The 22,100-nt window shown below is 37.9% G+C and overlaps 1 protein-coding gene across 2 annotated transcripts in view; it reads left to right on the forward strand.

Annotated features, from left to right (window-relative positions):
- Positions 1–22,100, forward strand: part of wu:fj29h11 (protein NO VEIN) — a 75,294-nt gene that overhangs the window by 6,075 nt on the left and 47,119 nt on the right. Inside the window, exons 1-16 of one of the 2 annotated variants that reach the window (XM_036572911.1) lie at positions 252–414; positions 2,573–3,013; positions 4,023–4,565; positions 5,863–6,314; positions 6,822–6,950; positions 8,198–8,395; positions 9,548–9,688; positions 9,795–10,055; positions 12,380–12,563; positions 12,816–12,982; positions 13,893–14,021; positions 14,780–14,955; positions 17,710–17,879; positions 18,341–18,565; positions 20,261–20,364; positions 20,936–21,136. In XM_036572911.1, coding sequence (XP_036428804.1) covers positions 2,581–3,013; positions 4,023–4,565; positions 5,863–6,314; positions 6,822–6,950; positions 8,198–8,395; positions 9,548–9,688; positions 9,795–10,055; positions 12,380–12,563; positions 12,816–12,982; positions 13,893–14,021; positions 14,780–14,955; positions 17,710–17,879; positions 18,341–18,565; positions 20,261–20,364; positions 20,936–21,136 — 3,513 coding nt within the window. In that variant the 5' untranslated portion in view covers positions 252–414; positions 2,573–2,580. Of the gene's footprint in view, positions 1–251; positions 415–2,572; positions 3,014–4,022; positions 4,566–5,862; positions 6,315–6,821; positions 6,951–8,197; positions 8,396–9,547; positions 9,689–9,794; positions 10,056–12,379; positions 12,564–12,815; positions 12,983–13,892; positions 14,022–14,779; positions 14,956–17,709; positions 17,880–18,340; positions 18,566–20,260; positions 20,365–20,935; positions 21,137–22,100 lie in introns of those variants that run through there. The other variant, XM_036572910.1, reaches the window with a different exon arrangement.

A 22,100-nucleotide genomic window follows, 5' to 3' on the forward strand; every position in this document is an offset into this window, starting at 1 on the left:
TCTGTTACCATGACAGTGAGGTCCTCATAAACCCCAATATCAATCTGTGCCAAAGTGCATCTGTGAGATGCAGAAAAAAAAATAGTGAAATGTAATGAAAAAATGCTTTTGTTACACTCTGAGGCTGAGGAATTTCTCTCTCTCTCTCTCCCTCTCTCTCTCTCTCTCTTGCTCTCTCTCTCTCTCTCTCTCTCTCTCTCTGTCTCTGTTTCTCTGAAATTGAGAGTTAAGAGAGAGTGCAATTAATTTGCATGTTACTTTCTGTTCCGTTTTTAACATAACGGACAGCACAGTTCTCATTGGCTGGTTACAGTGAACACAAGGTGGAGAGTGCTATAAACCAACAAGAGGCATATGTATTACTCAGTTGTTCAACAGACTCAAACCGAATATTTCAGTGATCACTCATCTCTGGTAAGTCTGTTGTATTCTACTTTAGTTTTTACCGTACCATTGCTACATGCACTCTAACTGACAGTCTTAATGTGCTTGAGTTTTATTTATGTTACCATTGGCTGAATCTCAAATGGCTCACTACTCCTATTGTAGTGCACTATGTAGGTCATTAAGTAACAGCTTCTGCCTTCAAACAGTGCATCATATGTTTACCAAAGAGCCATCTGGGATTCAGCCATGTGTGTGCAGACCCTCACCTGGACATACAGTGCACTTTTTGCATTTAGAAGCCATAGGTTCATGAACCACAAAGTGTACTGTATAGGGAGTAGGGAGTCATTTGAGATTCAGCTATTGTTTTCTGTGCCATAATAGAGCTTCGCTGTCCATAACAATGTTGTTTTATTTATTTATGACATCGTAAAATTTACTGAATGCTTACCCTCTTAAACCTTAAGCACCTGTATGTGGGTCCACACTTCAATTTCTCACTCTCATAACTACATAATCACTAGCTACTGAGTCATTTATAGTTGTTACTAAATAATATGTCTTAAAATTAATGACAGAACAGTAAGCCTGCTGTAAAGACTTTATAGTGTGGACACCCAGCTTAGGAATAATTATTGCTGATTCATAACTCTAAGCAAGTGAAATTGGATCTTGTTTTGCTACATGTTTGAGAAGGGTGGGAAGTGAACCATGTCAACAGTAATTTGCTCTTCTGTAAAGTGGCAGGGTCAATTAAATTTCTTGGATCTGCCTGTTGGTTCATGGGAGTTGTAGTTCTTGCATGTAGGCCTGGGCGATAGGGTGATGTAATCAGATAGAGGAGTTGGTTGAAGAGAAAGATAATTGATAGAGAACTAGAGAGGAATAATTCAGTTTTAAACAGCTTGCTAGTTAATGTTAAATAACTTGTACATGTATTTTTTTATTTACTTTTACTGTTTAGTTAGATAGAACTATATTGATCCCGAAGGGAAATTGCAGTGTCTCAGTAGCAAGGCATAGTTGCACATAAACGTACATATACTGTGCAGAACATAAAAAATAGAAATAAAAATAGACATAAATCAAAGTATAAGAGAGTAGAAATAAAAGTATATCTGTTTGCATGTTTGCATGGCATATAAGACAGATTTATTGTATTTACATGATAGCAGGCACTAAGTGGTATGAGGTAGTCTAAAAGCACAATGAGTATAGACATAAATAGGAGTTGCAGCAATATTACAGTGTAAATTGCATAGTAAAAGTGTCATTACAGTAACATGATTTATTCCACAGTGAGTATTTACAGGAGAGTTGATATAGTGATGTAGTTCAGCACAGTTCAGGCAGCAGGAGATCAGTTGTTGTAGAGCCTTATAGCTGTGGGTAAGAAAGATCTTACACCGCACTCAGCGCAGCTGTAACAGTCGGCCGCTGAATGTGCTTCTCTGTTTACCCAGTGTAGCATTCAGGGGGTATGAGGTGTTATCCAAGATAGCTAACAGCTTGTTGAGCATCCTTTGTTCAAGATTAAGATAATGCCGTATTGTTCCTGGGTGGTGCAGCTATCTAAGAGCTGGCCCTACCGTTGGGCAATTGTGAGTTTGATCCTCAGCAATTTTTCAGCCATTTGTGAATGGGAGTCCCAGAGAGTGTAATTGGCCGTACTCTTTTCCCTCATCACTCAGCGCAGTGCTAGCCAACAGCGTCGTCTGTGAGCTAACATAACAGAAAAGATATGGTGGCTAAATTCATGTGACGTGGTGGAAGCACAAGGTAGCCTTCACCCTTATTGCTTGGTAGCATTGTGCAAAAGGGTATATTTATACATATATCTTCTATATGACCCCAAAAAGAGTTCCACTATTGTTACAAGCCAAAGAACCCTTTTTTAGTATTATATAAAACCCTTTTTGCTGAGAGTGTATAGCGGTGTGACATACTATCTGAGGAAGATTGTTTCTTTTTGATATTTAATTACCTCACACATTTCCATTTAATCAAATTTAGTAGAATCGGCATATATGGATCTTTCATTTGAATATATAATCCAATTATAGTTAATGTTGACATTTTCAGTTTGTAAATTAGATAACCTCTTGGATTCATTGTTAAGGGTGCACAATTGTGCTTTACTTGTATGAGTTTCTGTTCTGACACTACTGAATGTGAATACTTGCAGATAAAGAGATGGCTAAAACCTGCAAGAACGTCATCCGTCTACTAGAAGATCACCCTGAAGGCATCCCTCTCTCAAAGTTGGCCGTGTTCTACAGTCAGAGGTATCATCGTAACCTGATCGTGGCAGACCTAGGCTTCGACTCCATTCCTGCGTTCATTGCCTCTCTGTCTGACAATCTGGTGGTGCAGGATGGAACAGTCTTCCACAGGACACACAAAACAAAGAACCAGGACTCCGAGGACATGGTGGAGCTGCTTAAAAGCCATCCAGAAGGCATTCCACTCAATAAACTTGCAGTGGCCTTCAATCAGAGATACAAAAGAAACTTCACCCTGTCAGCATTAGGATTCTCCTCGATGGCCACCTTTATTGACTCACTAAGCAAAGAGCTGCATGTGAAGGATAATGTAGTGTACCACAGGAGCCACACCACGCTCCCAGGTAATGACCTCCTCAGTGCAAATGGAATTGTTTAATGACAAACAAATAGCTATTTGCATTGACTGCATCATTTGCTCTTTGTTCCCTTCTGTGCTTACAATCAGTGGCACAGCTCCTGGAATTGCACGCAGTTACCCTGATACTTTTATTGGACCCCTTATATTGCTACTTATGCAATTTTGCACCTATGACTCAGGGTAGATATGATAATGAAATGCTTCAACCATTAGCACAAATTACAGCACTAGCCTGGAGACATAGCGATAGTGAGTAAATAAGCAAATGACATAGTCTTTTCTGTTTTTGTTTACTGAAGATAATTTTCCACTGGGGCCCATAAGATCCTATTTATGACACTGCACTCTCAGCAACACAGAAAATAAAATTGGTTACAAACACTGTTAAGTTATGAGTACAGAGTACAAATATGCCTCTTTGGGAAAGTGACTGTAGTGTACCATTAAAAACTCATTTACGGTGCACAATTTAGGGGGAAAAAGTATACTGTTTTTTGATAGTGGGATTATAAAAGGCCGAATACAGTTCTGTGCAAAGCTTTTAGGAATCTAGAAAGCCGTATTTAAGCTATATTTATATTATATATATTTAATATATTTATATAATATTTAAGCTACTTATCTGAGTAGTAAGTGTGCATTTGCTCAGAAAAACACTAATATTAGAATGAATGCAAGTATTAATACAGTAAGTAGTTGTTTAATGTAAGTCATTAATGTCATAAGTTGTTTTATGTATGTTTGACCATTTTCAAACCTTTGGCAGCAGAGTATTATTTGTAGTCATCTTTATTGGCTCATTAGTACCTTAAATACATTAAATGAAAGCAAATAATGTGATTGCAAATGTGATTAAAATTTTTTTAACAAGCAAAATGCACTTGTTATCCATATTTTTTTTTATTTATTTTAGTGCCTTTGCACAGTACTGTACATGACATTTACATTTTTGTTCCTGTTTTAATACGGTTATTTGATGCTGTCTTTTCCAGGTGCAGACAAAGACAAAATTTCTCAAGATGTTGTGGAATTGGTTAAAGAACACCCACATGGCATTCCCCTCAAGAAACTGGCTATATTCTACGCTCAGAAGTACAAACAGAACCTGATTTTGACAGAGCTTGGCTTCTCCTCAGTTGGCGCTTTCGTTGATTCTTTGTCCAAGGATTTACTTGTGGAAAATGAAAATGTCTTCCACAGAACACACAGGGCAACCCCTGGGCCCTCGGCAGTGTTGAGTAAAACCCCACCTCCTCTGATGTCTACTTTTGGAATCTCCTTTGGTGCTAGTCCTGCACCAAAGGAAGATGACATGACCCACATGGAGCTGCTGGAGAAAGTTAAAGAAGTTATCAAAGTCTACCCAGCGGCTGGAACTTCCATTACACAGCTGCAGAATGGCTACTTTCTCCATTTCGGTGCAGTACTGCCACTGAAGCTGTATATGTCGCTGTACGACAGTCATGCAAACAAACAGAAGGCATCTCCGAGCCAAGCGCTGCTAAATGTACAGCTGGAACCAGGAGGCTCTGCTAGTATGTTAACAGAATCCCCAAAATGAATTGCTTGACCGGTCATGATGTCATCTTCATAATGCCACTTCATGGCTATTTGCTTTCACTCACTGATAGTAACATTGGCATTTTTGACTGAACCACAGAGGCCAAAAGTGATTGTTCAGCAAAAAGATCCAATCAAATTTAAACAATTTCCTCTTACCCCAAATGTCACAGTATGGTCAGCAGTGTCTGGTGTCCGTAGTTTACTTCTTTAGTTTTGCGCTGGAGCTATGAGACTAACGTAGTGAAAGCTAACATAAAAATGGACAAAAGTGCAGACAAAATTCAAACTTCACAATGCCTGCAAACCCTGTTTTTAACATACTTTTGTACATTATTAAGATAACAATACAGTGTCAGAAATCACATTAGAAAGTTTGTTAGATGTTAATTAGCAACTCAACCAAGTTTGGGGTACAGGTGACAACATTTTATTGTTATCTGGATAAGCAGGTTGCTTTTCTTAGCACAGCTTGGATATCACTTGTACTCAAATAACACAGAGAGCATAATTAGTCCTGTTTAAGTGGATTTAATGTGGTGCAATTTGTAAAACACTTGATAAAAATAATTGTATGCAGAGGTTTTGATAGCAGTTTACAAGTGTGGCATTGCTAGTGCATTTTGTCTGTATGTGTCATAGGCCTCTCAGTGTCCATTCTCCTGGCAGAATAGAAATCTGCTGATATTTTTAAGTGATATAATCAAGTAAAATAGTTTTCCTAGTAGCTGTGTTATCAGATTAACTCTGTGTGTGAAATGTTGTGACTCTGTATTGAGCTGCTAGCAAGCAACAAGGTGTGAAATGGAAAGTAATTCTGTTCACATCTCCCCACAATGACGGCTGTTCTGAAATAAAACAGACGGCACAACAATAACTTAAAACTTCCACAGTAAACAAGAACCATTTGAACAAAATGAGGAGGCACTTTAATAAATGTTGACGTGCTTGCTCAGATAAAAAGACAGAAATCCAGTTTGCTTCCATAGGATTTCCATGGAAATATAGTTCATCAGTGTTACTAAAGAAAAAAATGACTAGTGCAAAAAAAAAGAGGTGGAAATTTTATGGCTACTGTGAAAAGGGGTTTCTTGTTAGTTACATTAACCTTGTAGTTCCAGTGCAAAACTGAGAAGAAAAACCTCACCAAGCATATCTTGGCTGATCAACCTGTGGGGTAAGGGAGAAAAACTATAAACTATTGAATTAATGCTACTACTACCTCTGTTACAGTTTTCACTTAAATTGCCCATGTTTCTTTTGACTTTACAGCAACACCAGCAAAGACAGTCACTAGGGTCTCTGTGAGCCCACAGCCTACACTGGTGGCCAACGGGCTGGCTGAAGAAGTGGTCCACTCCAAGACTGGCTCTCCTCTTCGCCAAGTTAAGCCCATTCCTGCTGCTGCTTCTCCAGTCGCTTCTTCCAGTGCGTCGCTGGAGGACTTCCCAGCTCTCGGCACTAGACTGTCCAGATCTGAGCAGAGGAGGCTGAAGGAGAACCTTGAAGCGAGCGCTTTGGTGTTTCACAGTGCCCACCACGCCCAGCTGAGGGAGGTACATGGAGCTAATGTTCGGGCAGTAGAGGCGTTGGAGGAGGAGGAGGAGGAAGGGAGTGTGGGCAGGCGCAGGAGAAGGGTCATGAACCCAGACGATGTGAATAGTCTGGTTGACGATGCCATCCGTGCCATTGCAGTGGAGGGGGAGCATGTCACTGTTGAGAAGGTTCGTGTCTTCATAAACATGCACAAGAGCATACAGAGGCTGTGGAATTTGGCAGTGGCTCTTTAAATACGCTTCAGTCTGCTGCCAGAGAAGTTAGAGTGTGTTGGATGCACTGTGATTTTATTCTGAATGAGTGCATTCAGAGCACAATATGGTAGACACTTATTATTGTTTTGTGTATTCAGAGTAACATTAAAATGCAACTGATGTGTGACATATATTCCCAAAACCCTTCAGAATTTTCAGCTTTGTTAGAGCATGTTTTTACATATGAAATAAATATGACTATAGCACTGAGACATAGCCGTTAGTTGTAAGATCCAACAATAAAGCTCACACTGAGCTGTGTGTCTGATGCACCTTTCTTTCTTTTTTGCCTCCCCCATTAACATGTCAGTGTTTCTGGCACCTCATCATTTGCAAAGTGCTGAAGGTGTCCCCAAATGTTTGGCAGGCAGAGTACTTTAGATCTGTGACTACAGAGTTGAAGTGTTTTGTTTTTAATAGGTGATCAGCAAAGTGTGCACGCTCCTGCAAGTGCCCTCCTTGTACTCGGTGAGAATCGACCCTCACTGGCAGCTGCCTGCTGTGAAAGAATTCAAACGCACCATTAAAGAGATCAATCTCTTCATTCAGGTGAGAAGCATTTCTGCCTGCTGCAGATATGCCATACCACACAGTAATGAACAAAACAATGAATTCCCAAGGACATGAGTTTCCAGTCATTAGAACAGGAGGAGACCTCGAGTAACTACTTACCATACAACTTGCGTTAGAGAGGGATCAACAAAACCTTAAGCTGTATAATGGGCCAGTATGTGGGTCTACACTTCAATTCCTCACTCTCATAACATCATAACTTGCATATTTGTTTCATAGTAAATTCTGAATAGTTTAAAGTAGTTGCTCAATAATACTTTAACACTTTATAACACAGTTTCACAAATAAACATATATTAATACTTAACTAATGCTTTCATCACACTTGAAGTAATACATAGACTAATACTTAACCCATCAGGAAATGTTAATGTTAATAAAGAACTCAAATATATATAACCATTAATGATGGCAATTATTAAGAATTAACATATTGCTAACTCATGCTGTTAATCATTACCATGACTTGATATATTAATTAAGATCTCCCTATAATGCATACTGTGATTGAAGATGATGTAGGTTAACACATCATACAGTAATCATAAAGAAAATCAATGGCTTGCGTGCAACCCTATAGACTGTATATATTTAATTATCTGTAATGAAAGCATTTGCTTTAATAATGTATGAAGTATTAATACATGTTTTTTTGTGGACCAGTATTATGAAGTGCTGCCAATAGTTCTTATAATAATTCCAATAATTCTCTTTTAACAAAGAGTTTGATGTAGTGCGAAAAACATTATTACAGTTTCAAAACATATTAGTCAGTCTCCAGTGTATACAGTCGATATGTTGAAGTTAAGGTGCAGAAACAGGCCATTTTAAATTCAATGTTTTTGTGATGTCATGAAAACACATTTACATATAGCCACCTGTTGAGCCTACAGACGTTTAGCCCTGCCCGTTCACATCGAAGTTATAAGGTGTGTCACAGCCCAGTACAGGGAAGTCAGTCAGAGCAAAAACATGCTTTACATATGTCAGTCTTACAGGCACAGTAATAAAACAGCCTGTTTAATCTTAAGGAACAAAAAGAGTTTAGAATGGTCACAAACTGAATTTCACCTGTTTTTGGTACACAATGGAGTTTAAGAGTTCAATATACATCCCTCTAAAGGAACACCTATGACTAATAATGCAAACTGTATTAACTTTTGTTAAACTTAATAATCTTTTTTGTGTTTGTCTTTTGTTTTTTTTTTGCTCTGTAATGTCAGTCAATAGAGGCAGTCTCTTCTATCTGCACTCTGTATGAGCTGGGTCAGGCTATTGCCAGCCTCAAGAACAAGAAGCGCTTCGAGGAGCTCCACCTAGGCCCTCTCTGCAAGTTCCCGCTAGTACATCGGATGTTCAAAATAGACAGCAGCACGAAAGATGACGATATACAGCAGATCGAAACTGTGGATATTCTTAGGGTGAGGTGTTTTGGCGCTTGATAGCATTTTAGTCAGCATGTAGCACAGGTCTGGAATGAGATTGGACTTGAACAAAAGCCAAGCTACTCGCTCAGGTAGGGCTGAACGATTTGGGAAAAGTATCTAATCGTGATTTTTTGGGCCAGTATTGCAACTGCGATTTAAATTGTGATTATTTTACTGTAAATGGCTAAGAGGACCAGCATATATACTTTTTCTGGCTTAAGGTGTGAACACTGAGCATAGTGTGGCAGACTGCCTGTTAGTTGTGGTTGTGCAGGGGTGCACGTGGGTGTTTGGTTGTTTTTGACTGGTCTAATCTATCTACAGGCAGTTCACAACTTTTCGACTTAATCCTTGTTAAGGCAATGTTCTTGATAATGTAGGCTATTTTGAATATTGCAGCTCTTGTGATTTATAAATTGCACTCTTTCAAAATGTATTTTTGATACAACAGCAAATAATCTTTCAGCCCTACACTTATGTCATTATGTAATTATGCATTAGAAATGTGTTCTCTGTAGGGGATGTGTACTTGTTTTTGCTTACAAAATCAACAAAATATTTTGACAATTCTACCGAATTTGTTCAAACTGCGGTCCCAGAATAAAAACAAATAAATGAATTAGTATTTAGACCTTAGATATTTACAAGAAATATGTTATGATCTATTTAAACCCAGTGCATTAATTGAGTAATAAACTATATCTACATTTATAGGGTACTTTGTACTAGGAGGTGTCTGTCCTAAACCGTAAACCCTTGTGAAATAACAACTTTTTTTTTCTTCAGTGTTGTTTTTTAAGAGATATTATTCTTTTGAGGTGATGTTTAAAGATATAAATCTATCATATGTATTTGAATAAATAACAAAAAATCAACAAGAACAAAAAACTTCAAGAGATTCCATTTTATTCATCATTTCCATATATTATATTATATTATGTCAACACAACTTCTGAAAGTAACTAAGCTGAAAGACAAATAATGTTGTTGTGATATTTTATTCATATAGCAATTATGCACACGTCTGAATCAAGTAAATCCAGTGCAACATGTTGTTCAGTGCAGCCTAAAAGACCCACATAGCAGACCACATATATATTTCTGTTTATTTATGTCCTGCATCTAATTCATTTCTGCTTTCTATAGAGTCTGCGTAACTTCAGGAGAAATCGGAACAGAACTAAGGTAGACCTCGCCGAGTTCATGCAGTACCTTGCAGACCAGTATAACTGTGAATCACCTTATGAACTAGGTGTCAGGATCCAGAGTGTTGGGCTGCCCATATCGGTAAGTCATTAAATTATAAGCAAGGCCCATTGAGTTAGCATACATGCACTAGAAAGCCATGATTGGTGTCCCTCCATTGGTTTCTCCTCTTGTTTTTTTTCTTTAGACGTTGGCAAAAGCATATAACTGTGAGAACGCCTGCATGGACAAAGCAAGAGAGGTCATTCAGAAGGAGATTGAAGAGGACGTGCAGGCCAGACTGTTTAAAATCAAAAAGAGCCTGCTGGAGCCAGCCCAGGGAGCACCACTCTACTCCTCCGCTGGCAACCTGGAGCTCAGGAAGAAGTATGCCAATCTGACCGCTGCTGAGGCTGTCATGGAGGTCTTCACCAACTCCATGGGCATTTTTAATAACAGGATGACCAAGGTGAACAGCTTCTCCTTTAGCTAGAGAGGGGAATAGGTTAGATTCTGTATTACTAGTTCTTCAAGGCTTGTTTTTTTTAGCTCTCTAGTAAGCTCTGTAGAGTACTGTAGACTTTTCGGCTGAGTAGAGGTTTTATGCGGGTCATACAATCCAGTGCGTATGGTTGCATGTGGTGTCGCAAGTATAATACATATAGTGCAAGGCAGTGTAGAATGAAAGCTTACTGTGTTATTCTCATATGTGACTTTAATCAATAGCCACACTGGAGTGATATAGTCTGACCTCTAGAGTGATGTTATATCAGCTTGACAGATTAGATGCTCATTATGTTTGACATTCAAGGTTAAGGTTTAGGTCAGTTTGTATTGACCTTAAGGGCTTATTTATTACCCCACTGTCCCATTCTGGCCTAATTTTCTTGCAAGAATGAGTTTTCGCCAGGCTGAAGTCTCTGTTGCCTGCAAGATGGGTGGGTGTCCGCTTGTCAGGGATTTGGGTGTGTTGAAAAAAATTGTCGTAACAAGCCTGCTTTTTATTTCATGCTTTATTTTGCCATGAAAGGCTCTGCTGTAATTCCTTTAAGCTTCTGGTAAGGATGTAAGTGGGTGGCAGGCGAGCAGCGGAGAGGGATCAGAACATCCTTGCCTCGTTAATATGATGCCACGCTTGTAATCTATTAATCCGGGCCAGAACTCGTAGAAAGGTCATTAACCAGCTCCTCTTACACCCTCAGCGTTCAGGCTTTTCCTCTTTGAACTTCTGAAGATGTTGTGACTCCCCTTTTAACTGTAGGGCTTATCGTGTTACTGGGTAATTTCTTGCAATACATCAAATAGAACACATGAGCATGTCCTTTCCATGCTGCCTTAGCTTTGATCAGATAGATTGAATGCTAATAAGTGTGTTAAATAGATTAAATCTTTCCTGATTATCATTTTCATGAGACCCGTTTGTGCTGTTCAGAGTGAGTGTGTCTGTGTGGAGGTGTGCTTTGGTTACATATGTCTATAATGTTTAATGCTTTGTTCTCTTTATATTATTATATATTATTTGACCGCTATACAAAACATGTGCAAGACTGCATACATACAGGCCTTACAGGCATTATATGTATATCAGATTCGACATTTACGTCAGGTCACAACTTCAAAATGAAGAAGAAAAACACCTGCTCCCACATAAACAAACTTTTTTTTCAAACTTAAAATCCACATGAATGTATGTACATGCAAGTTTTGCCTATAAATCTGTTATGTGTTTTAATTTCTCTGTCTGTTCTGTCTGTCTAACCTGCTGTCTGTGTGTCTGTCTGTCCCATCTGTTTGCTGTCTCTTCTTGTTGTTGTCGTTACTATTGTTAGGGGTCCAAGCATCGAAGGTGCTGGATTCCTATTGTCTTTGCTGAGATTTACATAAATTATTTTTGTTGTTTTTTTCCCTAAAAGAAATTGTGCAGACCAAACTGTAAAGCCTGAAACTTGGGTGCAAGACTTGGTCAATATGTAGCACTCCCTCATGCTGCACATGCAAATGAGATTTTCCTGATTAGCCTGAAGGAGGTGCTACAGCATAGTGTTTTACATTTTGGCCCATACCTTGTACACCATGAGGCTTACAAACATCTGAGTGCTGCTGGTTTGAAACTAGAATCAGATTATCCACAAGAATCTGAACCTGCCACATACCAATCATTCTGGATCTGAGCATTGTTGACTAAAACACTTGTAACTCAGTAATGCCTTGTTTGATTCTAATTAAACTTGATAGGCCTGCATCTCAGAAGATTCTTCAAAAAGCAAAAGCCTGTCAATTTTGGTGCATATATGTCAATAGGGGGCGCCATAAAAACTAAGAGGCTGTTTATTAGCATCGGTACATCCTATCAGTCTGAAATTTTGCATGCTACATCTTTGAGTTCTCTCATAAGAAGGTTTTTAAAGATGACCTGACAATTAGATAACATCATAGTTGCCACATAATAATTAATTAATGCAACTTTGCCAATTTTAATTAAATTTCTGAAACTTTCTGAAATTTCTGAAACTCCAAACTTATATGAATTGAGATTCAGTTGAGGCATGTACATAGCTTTACCACTACCTGTAATACATCACATTGTATCTGCTCTACTGTAAAGAAACTGTGAAGTGATATGGAATAACAATAAAATAAAGAAAAAGGGGGGGAAAAAAATGAATGTTATTGTCCCCAAAGGAGTGGTGGTGGTGGATATATGCAAAAAAAGACCTTACAAGCATTAAAAACCTTCAAGGATAAAAACACAATAAAGTGTTATATTTATGTGTCTTTTTTCTGCATCTTCAGCGGGTTCAGGACTTCCTTGTGTATGTATCAGGAGACCGGCTGGCCCGGACTCTTTTTCAGTTGGCTATCTGCGGCGGCTCCCTTGCTGTCCCGAGCGACCTGGTCCCGAAGGAGAAACCCCAAAAACCAAGCCAGGAAAAGAAACCATCTGAGGAGATGACCAGTGAAGCACCCCCTACTGAAGGTGTCTGTTTTTCATTTTCACTGTCTGTCCTGCTTAGAGAATTTACAAAGTTATTGTTGTCCAGTTGACTGCTGGCCTTTAAACGCAATTTATACTCTACAACATTTTGATCAAATGGAAAAAATAACGAAAACTTTCAAACATTACAAAATTTGGCAAAAAATAAAGGATGTACGTACGTGCAACAGAAACTTTTATTAAATTCATAATAACATGTCGATGTTGCTAAACAACTTGTTTCCATTGTTTCAGCTGCAGTGAAGCAGTACTTCCAGGAATGTATGTCCAGCTTCATCGGCACAGTCACTCTGCCTTACCTCTGCAGACTGGAGAAAAAGGTGGTAGAGCATTTTAAGTTCAAGGAGTTCCGCCAGCTGCAGCAGGGCTCCTTTCTAGAGTTCCTGCTCAAAAACACGCAGGCAAGTACAGACAATCCCTTTATTAACATTTTGGGGTGTGAGTCACTCGTGGTCTGGAGGAATAAGAGGTTGTTTTTATTGTGTAGGTCCTGTGGTCTTCTTATGATTTGCATGCAAAAAAAGTTAAAAACTTTTGAGTTTAGTACAAAAGGCAACAGTGAGAAAACAATAATAAATAAACAGCCTGGAAATATACTGAAGCTAAGTGTGATTAAGTGTGCTGCTGTCAGAACAAAACCTTGTATCTCCATTTTTGTCGTTTTTAGTTTTTGACATAATATGAAAATACCTGTTGCCCTTTACATTGTGTGTAAATTTCACGATGAATGGACCAAAACGTCCCAGAATGACTTGGAAAAAAGTCTGGTTCCACTGACTTACATTGCAAGTATGTTTTTTCTTCTCCAGTAAAGTTAAGGTTTTGGAGATTTGAGGTTTTGTTCTGACAGCAGCGAAATATAACTACGTAGATTAAAGAAAAAGAATGAATAAATAAATAAAACATAAAAAGTGTCTTCTGTGGTATAAAGAGTATGTTTTGTCTAAATAACGATTTCACAGTTTTCTTTTCTAGACATTGATCTATGTACATGAGCTCGAAGGAACACTAATTTTCCATATGATCAAAGTACCACACTTTGTGAGATCTTTTTTTGTGGAACCATTTCATTATGTATCCGACTTTATCCATTTTCACAACAGTGAGGACTTTTATTTAATCCATAAAAGAAAAGTTTTTTATGTACATGTTTGTTGCATATTGCATTCTCTCAGTTTTTCTCAATTGTAGTTTTAAGTTCAATAAACTCAATTCCAATAACTTAACTGTTTTGTGTTAAAACAACCACTTTTATTTCTTTACAGTGTATTAACATGATAACAGTCATTTATTTGTGGTTTCTGTCTGCAGATGCTACAGGACGCTACAGGTGGCATTGTGGCTATCAGCAACCAGGACATCCGAGCATGTGGCTTCAGACCCAACCAGCAGGATGTGTATGAGTTTATTAAACAGTGCGGGGAGGCAGACCCTTCACGAGTGAGTCTTAGATGTCCGGATAGTACGTTGCGTCTTCTGTAGTTAGATGATAGAAGTGCTACATCTCTGATGATGAACTGAGACGTTTATGCTACATGTAACACTAACAGTGAATCAAGGTGACATACACTGTCTGTGAAAAGTTTGGGGACACTTTGCTGTTTATAATGTTTGATTTTCACTGTTAATTTTCAATTAAACAAGAGTTTGTCATAGTGTGAAAACATTGTTAAAGTTTCAAAACATACCATTCTTTCCCCAGTCCATATGGTCCATGTGTGGACAGTGATCTGCAAAAACAGCTGTTTTGAATTCACAGTTTCTGTGATGTCAAAAACCAGTGCATTTACATATATCCTCCTATTCAGCCTACAGCGGTTTAGCTTTACCAATTCACACTGAAGTTATGAGAAGCGTTTCAGCCTGGACTACTTTTTAAATGAGGCAAAGAGCTCATGTACATATCAGTCTTAAAGGCACAGGAGTAATAAAAGCCTGTTCAATTCTAAGGGATAAAGAGAGGTTGAAAAATGCTCATGTATAAATGAATTTATACCGACTGTCTGCTATGTGAAACCACACAAACAAACCTCAGACTAAAAATAAAATACAAGAAAATATAGGATATTGGGCCTTCATTTCATACCAACAAAAAATGCTAATTTGTATCAAAAACGTTTTGTCCCCAAACTTTTCATGTGCAGAGAGAGTTGCTAAACTCTCAGTTCACGTCTTGTCCCTGTGCTGTGTTTGAGCAGCTCCCATTCATCGAGGCTGCGCTGAGGAGTCAGTACAGGATCAGAGACAGTAGAGAGCTGGGCTATGGGCATCTCCGCACCCTTCTGGACTTCGCCAAGCGCCAGAGGGAGCTGAGTGGGGGGGTCATCAGCAGTGCCATCCGCTACGAGTGCCCTCTGCTGCCTAAAGACCCAGGGTAAGGTTCTATCTCCTCACGCACTCCACGCACAGGTGTGCCTCTGCACAACACTTATAACAGTTTGAGCAGGCCTGCGTATGATTCACTTCATGGATTAGGTTTGACTATGTCACTCCAGTTTGTACTGTAAACAAACCTACCTGAGCTGTTGACAATCCTTATCTTAAGGTATTACTATCCTTTTTAATGCTCTTTAAATATAAGTTTGCAATTACTAGGGCTGACAAATGATTAAAATAATTAATCACAATTAATCACACATTAATTTTGTGTAGGTGATTGTGATTATTATGTCTTATTTTTTTTACGATACAGAATTTTTTTACATGTACAATGCATTGCATTGAGTTGGAGTCATCTAAGTGAAGAAAATAAGCTTTGTCAGAATGTGTTTACTGTCAGTTTTTCAATAATATTATTTTCATTACATAAACTAAGTGTTCGCATGAATCTCAACACGTGATTTCCATAGGGTGAATGCAGTAACCATTTTTTGTCACCAGTGTCCAGTGAGAGCAACAGTGGGTACATGTTCCAACCAAAGAGTGTACATTGAGCATTCTACTGAATTAGTTCAAACTGCAGTTTCACAGTAAAAATACTATTTAAAAAACAATAAAGAACAATATATGTTCAAAAAATGCTTTCTCATGTTTTCATGTCACTACCGAAACGCAAAGAGTTTTAGTCTGTAGGGGGAGCCTTATTTTAGTCAAACCCTTGCAAGTGAGACTGCATGCGTCCCAATGTGTCCCAAAGTCTGAAAATCAGTCTGTAACCTTAAGAATTGTCACTACAGATATAACATATTTTTTAGCTATTAGTAAATCTGTTTGTGTTTTGTTAAAAAATAATTATTTTATGTATGTACCATTGTTCAAAGCTGTGTTTACTAGTCATGTACTAGCTAGTGATTTTGAGTTATGCTCAAAATTAGCTAAAATTACTGAAACAATCACTACCCAAACATTTTAGCAAAGTTTCAGTAGTGTTATGATTGTTTTGTCAGTAATAAAATTGAAGTGTTCAATCGTTTGTTTTAATAAACATAATTAAGGCGTAAGGTCACTCAAGGTGAAAGGATAATACGTACAGTAAATGTGTATGTCTATGTACAGTCAGTGGCTCCATCTTCTCCACAGTTGTAGCTCTCTCGATCTCATTCTCATTCATACAGCATGTGGAATCATGTTACGCTGAAGGCCGTGTAGGTTTCTGCTTTTCTGACGCTTTTGTTAGTTTAATGCTTGTTGATTTACCCGTAGCTCTTCCATGAGCACTGTCCAGTGTAGCAATGTGTTTGCTTGTAAATGATACTTCAAGGTCAACGTACTTCCTTTCTAAACAAATTTAAAACATTGCAGTTGACCCTTTTCATACTTACTAATTTCATGCAACAGAAGTCGTAGTAGGGAAAACATTACAGCAGTGGCGGCGTTTACACATGAGAATGTAGAGGAGCAGTGTTCAGTACCTGTTTTTTCCCTGAAAGATGTTGTTCATTTGGTGTCTGCATTAAAAATAGGCTACTGACACCTGCTGCTTCTGCACTTCACAGGCAAGTGGTACAGATAAAAAAAATAACAGAAACAGTTTGTGAACACGAGAGAGAATGTGTGGCATTATCTGTATTTAAAATAAGGACTAGTGGTGTTACCCTAGTTAGCTAACATTAGATAGGTGAGCCAGTGAACTGTGTGAACTTGCCTGCAGTGCTGTGTGTGGCAGTGTGGTTTTGACAATTTTCTGTAGTTAAGGTTAGTGATATTACTGCTCAGACGCTAAAGTAATAAAACATTAGCTTGCACAGGAATGCTGACTACAACCTGGCTATTTACAACACTGGACACTGTACAGCACAATAACAACATTAAACTGACTATGTTAACTTTTGTCCCAACCAGCATAGCATTGAATACATTCTAATTATTGAAGAAATGCCTTTCAAACTTGCTCCTTTCTGAAAATAAACACTGTTCCATCAATCAAACAAACGAGTCCTCTTGATTCTCATTTTTAAACTGCTGTAGTGTTTTTCCTACTATATTGACTTCCACTGTGTCAAATACGGAGGTGTGAAAACGGTCTACAGCTGTAAGTAATCATTAGTATCAAAAGAGCCATTAATGAAGCTGTAATTAAATGAAAGGACTATGAGTGTGGAGGGCAGCAGTGCATGAACAGCTGGGCTTCAGCATGGAGTGCTACAGATGGTTTAAAGGGTCACTTCAGGATGAGGAGTTAATGTCCTTAAAGATATTTTTTGGCATTAATAATTGATTGTAGTAATTTAATGCATGATTAAAGCATTAATTCTCACACCACTAGTAATTACATAACTTGTTACGTAAACATAATTGTGTTTGCAGTTGATTTACATTCTGTATCAACAAGTTTGAAGCTGCGCTTCTGACTTTTTAAAAATATAGCAAAATATACAATTTTAGAAGAGCATCTTCTCTTTAGATTCAAATCATAATGAAACATCTCAACTTTAACCCTTGTACACAAAATTTAGAATGTTTTGACAAAATTTCTCCTCTTCTTTCAGTGACCTTAACAATTGCTATCAAATTACGCTGAGCTTTTGTTATCGCCAGCAATGACAGGGTTGAAGAAGTTAATTTGCCTGAGCCAGAGCCAAAAGTAGAACAAAGCTGGGTTTATTGTAGAAGCTCTAGGGATTCTGTGTTCTTTGGCAGTGTGTCTGATCTGTGTGTGCATGTGTGTATGTCCTCTGTGTCACCTCAGGGACGGGTTGGGAGAGACTGTGGGCTTGCTGGGGGAGTTGAGCCGTGAACAGGCCATAGCAAGCCTGCTGACCGCTCCGCTCCTGCAGGATCTGAGAGAGTGGAGCCAGTGGGAGCTGGTGTTCCAGCCCAATCATGGACCACTCAAAGACTTTATCGACAAATACTGCGGTATGATACCTCAGCTACACAGCTACGAGACTGAGCAAGGCTGTTAATCCTTAGAAATCCTTAGTTATTACTGTCAATTTTCCATACAGTCAATTTATAATGCAAAACTAGTTTACATTTAATTTGCATCTACATTTCCAGCTTTTTTATACGTCAAAATGGCAAAAACATAGCAAAAATGTTTGTATTTAACAGCCAAATGTTCCTATTTTATATAATGACAGTGTGCTAAATGCATCATAACCAATCAGAAAATAGACACATCACATACAGTTTATTATAAATTGATCTGATTTATCATTAAGTTTACAAACTTAACAACTTAATCACAAACGTCAAACATCAGAATATTCTAACCCAAACTGCGTTACAATAGTGATAAGACAAAAAGTGTATTAATAATAATCACATGATTTAGAAAGTGGAAGTCTAAGTCTAAGGATGGTCTTTGTCTGACGCAGGAAACACAGACCTGCTAGCTTTGGAAGTTTCTCCTGGAGTGCTGTTGAGGATCACCTCAGCCACCAGTGATAAACTGTTCTCTGAAGCAGCTGAGGCCCTGGACCCTGTTGGTACAGCCGGCCACTTGGTCTCCATTGTGGTGGCTGATGGGATTTCTAACACCCCCACAGCTCTGCTGGCCAATCACATGGAGGATTCACTGGCAAAGGCAGTTGCACAAGAAGGTAGGAGCTAGTGTCACCACACTGTCTCCAGCGCTGCCATGAGAAACTGGTGTTAATTGGGTTGGTCATGTGGGTCCATGTTCACTTGTGGTTGTTGCTTCTTGTTTGATTTTGCATTTGACACAGTGACCAAATTGATTGTAGGCAGAAGAAATGTAAAGCGTTTGTTTGCAAACTTCAGAAAGGGTAAAGCCATTCAAATAATACATCCTTTTGTGAAACAGCGCACTTCTCTGGGAAAACAGACTAGATGATAGCTTGATCAGTGGCATGCAGATGCCTGCGGTGCAAAACAGACTCGTTGGAGACAGGAGAACTGTTCTTATTCAGACTGCCCCAGGCAATAAGACTGACACAGCGAGTTTAAAATCTTCTTGATTATACAGAATCTAAAAAAGGTCATAAATCCTTTAACTGATCAAAGTTAGCCAAAGAAGTTGTTTTCATTTTTAAGAAGAACTGTTTCCTCAGCTCATTTGCACCATTCACAGTCAGCACCAGCAACCTCTTCTAAGTAAAAATAAGTTAACACATCCTCTACAGGCAATGAACTTAAACCTGGCATTTTTCTACTTATTTAAGTGCACACTCTATTTAATTACTGAGTGTTACATATCAGAAAAAACATAAAATATAATTTTTGCACAGGCCAAATTTTATGTTCAATTATTTTTTCCAATGTGTTAAATTCAGCAAATAAAGAGTCATTTGCAGTAAAATATATAGAATTGTGTTCTCTGTATTTGCAACGATGGGCATCCAAACAAACATATACAACTGTATACGTATACGTAACTTATATCAGTAGTTATTTTTTCGTTGTACTTCAAAAATATTACAGTTATTATTGATTAATCAATGTGATCCGTAAGTGTAGATTTGTTTTTGCTTGGTTCTTGGATTTACATTTCATGAAAAACATAAATTATCAGAGCAAAGCAAATAAATAAAAACATATAATAATAATAACAATAATAATAATAGTAATAACAAAATTGATTATAACAGTATTTGTAATAACACTAATGATAATATGAAGAAGCACAGAAACTTAAAAATAATCTATTGGGTAATTAAAATAAAATGTCTTGAGCTTTTCTTATTATTATAGAACATTTAACATAGAATAAAAAGACGAAAATATTCAGTAGTTGTTACCCTAATTAATACACAATATTGTAAAATGCTGCACTCATATGGGCTTATTTCTCTCTTTGAAATCCTCAGGATCATCAGTGAAAATATGCAGTGTCAAACCTGATCATTTTAGCACTAATAAGTAAAGATTTATCATTTTTGTATTGCTTTACTATTCAAACATGATTGCATAATTACATTCTTAATTACATAGTAAGTTACACAACTAATTGTAACTAATCTACATTGGATTCTGTATCAACTTCAGCTTTGACTCTACACTTCTGACTTTTTTCGTTTGTTTTGATGTTAGAAAATTACAAAAACATGGCAAGTTTGCAAAGGACTGTTTTTCTTACCAGGAACAGAACTGTACACACAACTTTAAATCAGTAGTCAAATTCAAATTATAATAAAACAGTTTAGAATCTGCACGTTCAACAGATTTTCTTGCTTGTTTGAATTAGCAACAAATAAGGAACAACATGAAATGTTTTTTGTTATCATTAGTTACTTCTAAGGGTTAATATCTTGTCTGAATCTTGTTTCTCTTAACAGATTTATACTGTGATGAAAATGGTTCCTTCAGCACCGCGGCCAAGTTTGTGCTTGAGTGCATATCTCGGATGCCTGCAAGAATCTGCAAAGAGCTCCTGCAGCAGGTGAGGTTCAGAAATCTCTGTGTGTAATAAAAAGGGTTTTCATATGCGGAGGCATGCTGTGACTTTTAAAGATTTAACAAGGGTGTGTTACCCTCACTTTGGGAGGCCGAAATTGTCACTGAGAAAATATTTGGGAATCTTATAAACCCTCTTGGGGAATGAATGCTGTCCATGATACATAGTTATAATACTGTAAAGAAGAGTGAAACACAAAGAACAGGTGGGTGGGTGAATCTTCAGGGAGAAAAAAGAAAGAACAGTAACTAGGTTGTTGGCATGACAACCCTTGCCAAGTGTCAGTGAGCTGGTTGCATTCTTGGCAGGGTCAGAAGATCACTTTCCTGTCAGACCATTAGCCCGCTGCCTGGGGAGCTGCTTTTCCACTCTCATTAGACAACTTCCATAGCTGCACTTAGCGTGAGATTAAAGTCTGAGGCATCACTCCTTTTCTCTGCTGGCTGACTAATTTAATGCATGATTTCTCACTTGTGCACCACACCATTACCTCACTATATATTTAAGCCCAATTTCAACTCATCTTTTATTTCTCTCCTTTCTTTTTATCATGTAGGTGTTTCTGGAGCCTCTGTCTAAAGTGATTGGCCAAGCCAAGTCTAAAACAATCCTCCTGGATGCAGCCAAGTCTGAGACAAGGTACCTTAACAAGCTCCATCAGATGGGCATTTTGCTGGGCATCACTGAGTGGGCGAGGAACTTCCACACCAAGCTCATCTTACCAACACCACCTGAGGTGCCCTCTCACACAGCCAAGGTATGGAGACCCCCGTCATTACACTGAATCAGTTTGTTCTAGAGCAGGACAAAATATCACTTGTCAACTTGTTAACTTTTGTCAACTCAAGTGACACAGGTTTTTGCTGACATTAGGTTGTGTCACGATACTTGCTGGTGTGAAATGACATAGCAGGAAATGACAGCTGACTTAGTGGCATTCTGTTTTTTTCACAGTTCCTCTCCTCTTTCTAATACTGTCCTTTTTACATATAATTCTTAAAACACTATCCTTGACATTTTAAGCCTGACAAAATGGCCTGAAGCCATCCTACATCAATGTAGTTTTTCAGTAATAATTGAATATTGTGAACGGTAAAGCAATTTCTTATAGCAGCACCACCAAGAGAGGAAGGAAAGATGTGACTCCATTGCACAAACTGCACTTTTTACTTAAGAGACAAATAAAATTAAATGTACATAACACATTTCAGCATTTTAGCATTACTATTAGGATAGCAAAATGAAACTCACTCTACTTAAGGGCCAGAGGGGAAAATATATATATATATATATATATGTGTATGTGTGTCTGTGTGTGTGTATATATATATATATATATATATATATATATATATATATATATATACACACACACATATATATATATATATACATAAATAAATAAATAAATATACTGTTACTACAGTCATTACAGAGTCATGACATTGCCACACTGATTTATAAAGATCTTATAAGAGTAAATGTAACTCTCACTTAAACTTACTTAAAAGGTGAGTTGCAGCGATTGTTCTAAATTTCTCCACAATGGGCAAACACCCTTCACTGTACCAGTAAGAGTCCTTGGGCAAGACTCCTAACACCACTGCCTTTGCCTACCTGTGTAAAATCATCAAATTGTGATTTGCTCTGGATAACAGCATCTGCCAAATGCCATTAATGAAAATGTTATATTTCCATTGTCTGATGCCAAAGACATTGTT

Source organism: Colossoma macropomum, unplaced genomic scaffold (assembly GCF_904425465.1).
Source record: "Colossoma macropomum unplaced genomic scaffold, Colossoma_macropomum, whole genome shotgun sequence".
NCBI lineage: Eukaryota > Metazoa > Chordata > Actinopteri > Characiformes > Serrasalmidae > Colossoma > Colossoma macropomum.